The following is a 3,621-nucleotide window of genomic DNA, read 5'->3' on the forward strand; positions in this document are numbered from 1 at the left end:
AATGGGGTTTATTATCCATGATCCCAAAGGGGGGGGGGGGAACGACCCCAACAGCCCCCCCCCATCTCCAGCATCCCAATGGGGTTTATTATCCATGATCCCAAACGGGGGGGGGGAACGACCCCAACAGCCCCCCCCCCATCTCCAGCATCCCAATGGGGTTTATTATCCATGATCCCAAACGGGGGGGGGGACACGACCCCAACAGCCCCCCCCCATCTCCAGCATCCCAATGGGGTTTATTATCCATGATCCCAAACGGGGGGGGGGACACGACCCCAACAGCCCCCCCCCATCTCCAGCATCCCAATGGGGTTTATTACCCATGATCCCAAACGGGGGGGGGGGGGGGCACGACCCCAACAGCCCCCCCCCATCTCCAGCATCCCAATGGGGTTTATTACCCATGATCCCAAACGGGGGGGGGGAACGACCCCAACAGCCCACTCCCATCTCCAGCATCCCAATGGGGTTTATTATCCATGATCCCAAAGGGGGGGGGGGGAACAGACCCCAACAGCCCCCCCCATCTCCAGCATCCCAATGGGGTTTATTATCCATGATCCCAAAGGGGGGGGGACACGACCCCAACAGCCCCCCCCGCATATCCAGCATCCCAATGGGGTTTATTATCCATGATCCCAAACGGGGGGGGGGAACGACCCCAACAGCCCCCCCCCCATCTCCAGCATCCCAATGGGGTTTATTATCCGTGATCCCAAACGGGGGGGGGAACGAAACCAACAGCCCCCCCCCATCTCCAGCATCCCAATGGGGCCGTATCCAGCTTGGTCCATCCATGGGGGGGGGGGGGGTCCATGGGGGGGGGTGGTTTCCATCAATTGGGGGGAGGGGTGTCCATCCATGGGGGGTGGGTCCATCCATGGGGGTGTCCATCCATGGGGGGGGTGGTTTCCATCAATTGGGGGGGTGGTGTCCATCCATGGGGGTGGGGTCCATCAATGGGGGGGGTCCATCCATGGGGGGGGTGGTTTCCATCAATTGGGGGGAGGGGTGTCCATCCATGGGGGGGGTCCATCCATGGGGGTGTCCATCCATGGGGGGGGTGGTTTCCATCCATGGGGGGGTGTCCATCCATGGGGGGGGGGTCCATCCATGGGGGGGGTGGTTTCCATCAATGGGGGGGGGGGTCCATCCATGGGGGGGTGTCCATCCATGGGGGGGGTGGTTTCCATCAATGGGGGGGTCCATCCATGGGGGGGGGTCCATCCAGGGGGGGGGGGTCCATCAATGGGGGGGGTGTCCATCCATGGAGGGGGTGGTGTCCATCCATGGGGGGGTGGTGTCCATCCATGGGGGGTGGTGTCCATCCATGGGGGGGGCGGGTCCATCCATGGGGGGGTGGTGTCCATCAATGGGGGGGTCCATCCATGGGGGGGGGTGGTGTCCATCCATAGGGGGGGTGTTTATGGGGTACCCCCCCCCCGCTGTCAATGGGGCTTCGGGACGTGCCCATCCACGTAGAAGTTGCGGGTGAGGCGGGGGAGCGTGAAGCGAGCGCCCTCGAGCGCCGGGGCCAGGAGGAGCTGGCAGCCGAGCCGGGAGTTCTCCTGCAGCAGCGGCGCCTGGTCCAGGAGATCCTCTTCCCTATGGGGCACGGAGACGGGGCGGGAATGGGGGCACCCCCCCGGGCTGATATGGGGGGTTCTGGGGGTGGATGGGGGGGAGGATGAGGGAGGGGGATGGGGTCCTTGGGGGGGTACCTTGGGGGAGGGGGGGGTATAGGGGTGTCCCGAGGGGGGGCTTCGGGCTCATTGGGGCCTATGGGGATATATGGGGATCTATGGGGATCTATGGGGATCAATGGGGATCGGGGTCTATGGGGGTCTATGGGGATCAAGGCTCTATGGGGTTCAGTGGGGATCGGGGTCTATGGGGATCAATGGGGATCAGTGGGGATCGGGGTCTATGGGGATCAATGGGGATCGGGGTCTATGGGGATCTATGGGGATCAAGGCTCTATGGGGTTCAGTGGGGATCGGGGTCTATGGGGATCTATGGGGATCAATGGGGATCGGGGTCTATGGGGATCTATGGGGATCAAGGCTCTATGGGGTTCAGTGGGGATCGGGGTCTATGGGGATCAATGGGGATCAATGGGGATCGGGGTCTATGGGGATCTATGGGGATCAAGGCTCTATGGGATTCAGTGGGGATCGGGGTCTATGGGGATCAATGGGGATCAATGGGGTTCGGGGTCTGTGGGGATCTATGGGGATCAATGGGGATCAATGGGGATCGGGGTCTATGGGGATCAAGGCTCTATGGGGTTCAGTGGGGATCGGGGTCTATGGGGATCAATGGGGATCAATGGGGATTGGGTTGGGGGGGGGGCCGTTACCGCTCATCGGGGGCCGGGATCCGGTCGAAGTGTGGGGCGCTGACATAGACGTGGCACGTGGAGCAGGCGAGGGAGGCCTCGCAGGCGCCTGCGGGACCCCCCCTTATCAGCACCGGGACCCCCCCTTATCAGCACCGGGACCTCCCCGTTATCAGCACCGGGACCCCCCCTTATCAGCACCGGGACCTCCCCGTTATCAGCACCGGGACCTCCCCGTTATCAGCACCGGGTCCCCCCCATGATCAGCACCGGGATCCTCCCCGTTATCAGCACCGGGACACCCCCGTTATCAGCACCGGGACACCCCCGTTATCAGCACCGGGACCCCCCCGTTACCAGCACCGGGATCCCCCCGTTCTCAGCACCGGGACTCCCCATGATCAGCACCGGGATCCCCCCGTTCTCAGCACCGGAACCCCCCCATTCTCAGCACCGGGTCCCCCCCGTTATCAGCACCGGGATCCCCCCCGTTATCAGCACAGGGACCCCCCCCCCCGTTATCAGCACCGGGTCCCCCCGTTCTCAGCACCGGGTCCTCCCCGTTATCAGCATCGGGATCCCTCCCATGATCAGCATCGGGATCTCCCCGTTCTCAGCACCGGGTCCTCCCCGTTATCAGCATCGGGTCCCCGTTATCAGCATCGGGATCCCCCCCTTATCAGCACCGGGTCCCCCCCTTATCAGCACCGGGACCCCCCCCATTCTCAGCACCGGGACCTCCCCGTTCTCAGCACCGGGTCCCCCCCATGATCAGCATCGGGACCCCCCCCTTATCAGCACCGGGATCCCCCCCGTTATCAGCATCGGGTCCCCCCCATGATCAGCACCGGGACCCCCCATGATCAGCACCGGGATCCCCCCGTTCTCAGCACCGGGTCCCCCCCGTTATCAGCATGGGGTCCCCCCGTTCTCAGCACCGTTTCCCCCCGGTGCCGGTTCCGGTACGGACCCTCCAGCTCCAGCCCGTGCCGCTGCGCCAGGTGCAGGACGTTGTCCCCGACGCGGCCCCGCACCGGGACCTCCCGCCCCGTCCGGTCAACGAAGACGACGTTGACGCTACGGGGGGGGTGGGGCGGGGTCAGCACCGGGTATGGGGGAGGGGTTAGCACCGGGATCCCCCCCCTCCCCCCATTGCCGGTACCCACGTGGCGCCCTCGGTGCCGCTGCTGAGGCCCCGCACCGCTCCCCGCAGCAGGCGCTGCGTTAGCCCCGTGGAGGCCGCCATGATGGCGCGCACGTGACCGCGCAGTGGGCGGGAC

General features: G+C 65.0%; 1 protein-coding gene across 1 annotated transcript; it reads right to left on the reverse strand.

The window, feature by feature from the left end:
- Nucleotides 1-1,423: 1,423 nt before the first annotated feature.
- On the reverse strand, nucleotides 1,424-3,612 carry FDX2 (ferredoxin 2). The gene is made up of 4 exons (XM_062619056.1): nucleotides 3,508-3,612; nucleotides 3,312-3,418; nucleotides 2,363-2,450; nucleotides 1,424-1,608 (listed from the first exon to the last, which is right to left on the reverse strand). The coding sequence occupies exons 1-4, from the start codon at nucleotides 3,585-3,587 to the stop codon at nucleotides 1,452-1,454; spliced, it is 432 nt and encodes a 143-aa protein (XP_062475040.1). The 5' UTR covers nucleotides 3,588-3,612; the 3' UTR covers nucleotides 1,424-1,451.
- Nucleotides 3,613-3,621: the final 9 nt, after the last annotated feature.

This window comes from Pezoporus occidentalis, unplaced genomic scaffold (assembly GCF_034315485.1).
Source record: "Pezoporus occidentalis ecotype Australia unplaced genomic scaffold, CSIRO_AGI_Poc_V1 ctg2084, whole genome shotgun sequence".
Lineage (NCBI taxonomy): Eukaryota > Metazoa > Chordata > Aves > Psittaciformes > Psittacidae > Pezoporus > Pezoporus occidentalis.

Bases quoted from the DNA above. Each gene is read 5' to 3' on its own strand.
- FDX2 (XM_062619056.1), bottom strand. From the start codon at position 3,587: ATGGCGGCCTCCACGGGGCTAACGCAGCGCCTGCTGCGGGGAGCGGTG. The intron at 3,419-3,507 runs GTGGGTACCGGC...CCCCCCCCGTAG, and splicing joins AGCGGCACCGAGGGCGCCAC to CGTCAACGTCGTCTTCGTTG. The intron at 1,609-2,362 runs GTAACGGCCCCC...CGTGCCCCATAG, and splicing joins ATCCCGGCCCCCGATGAGCG to GGAAGAGGATCTCCTGGACC.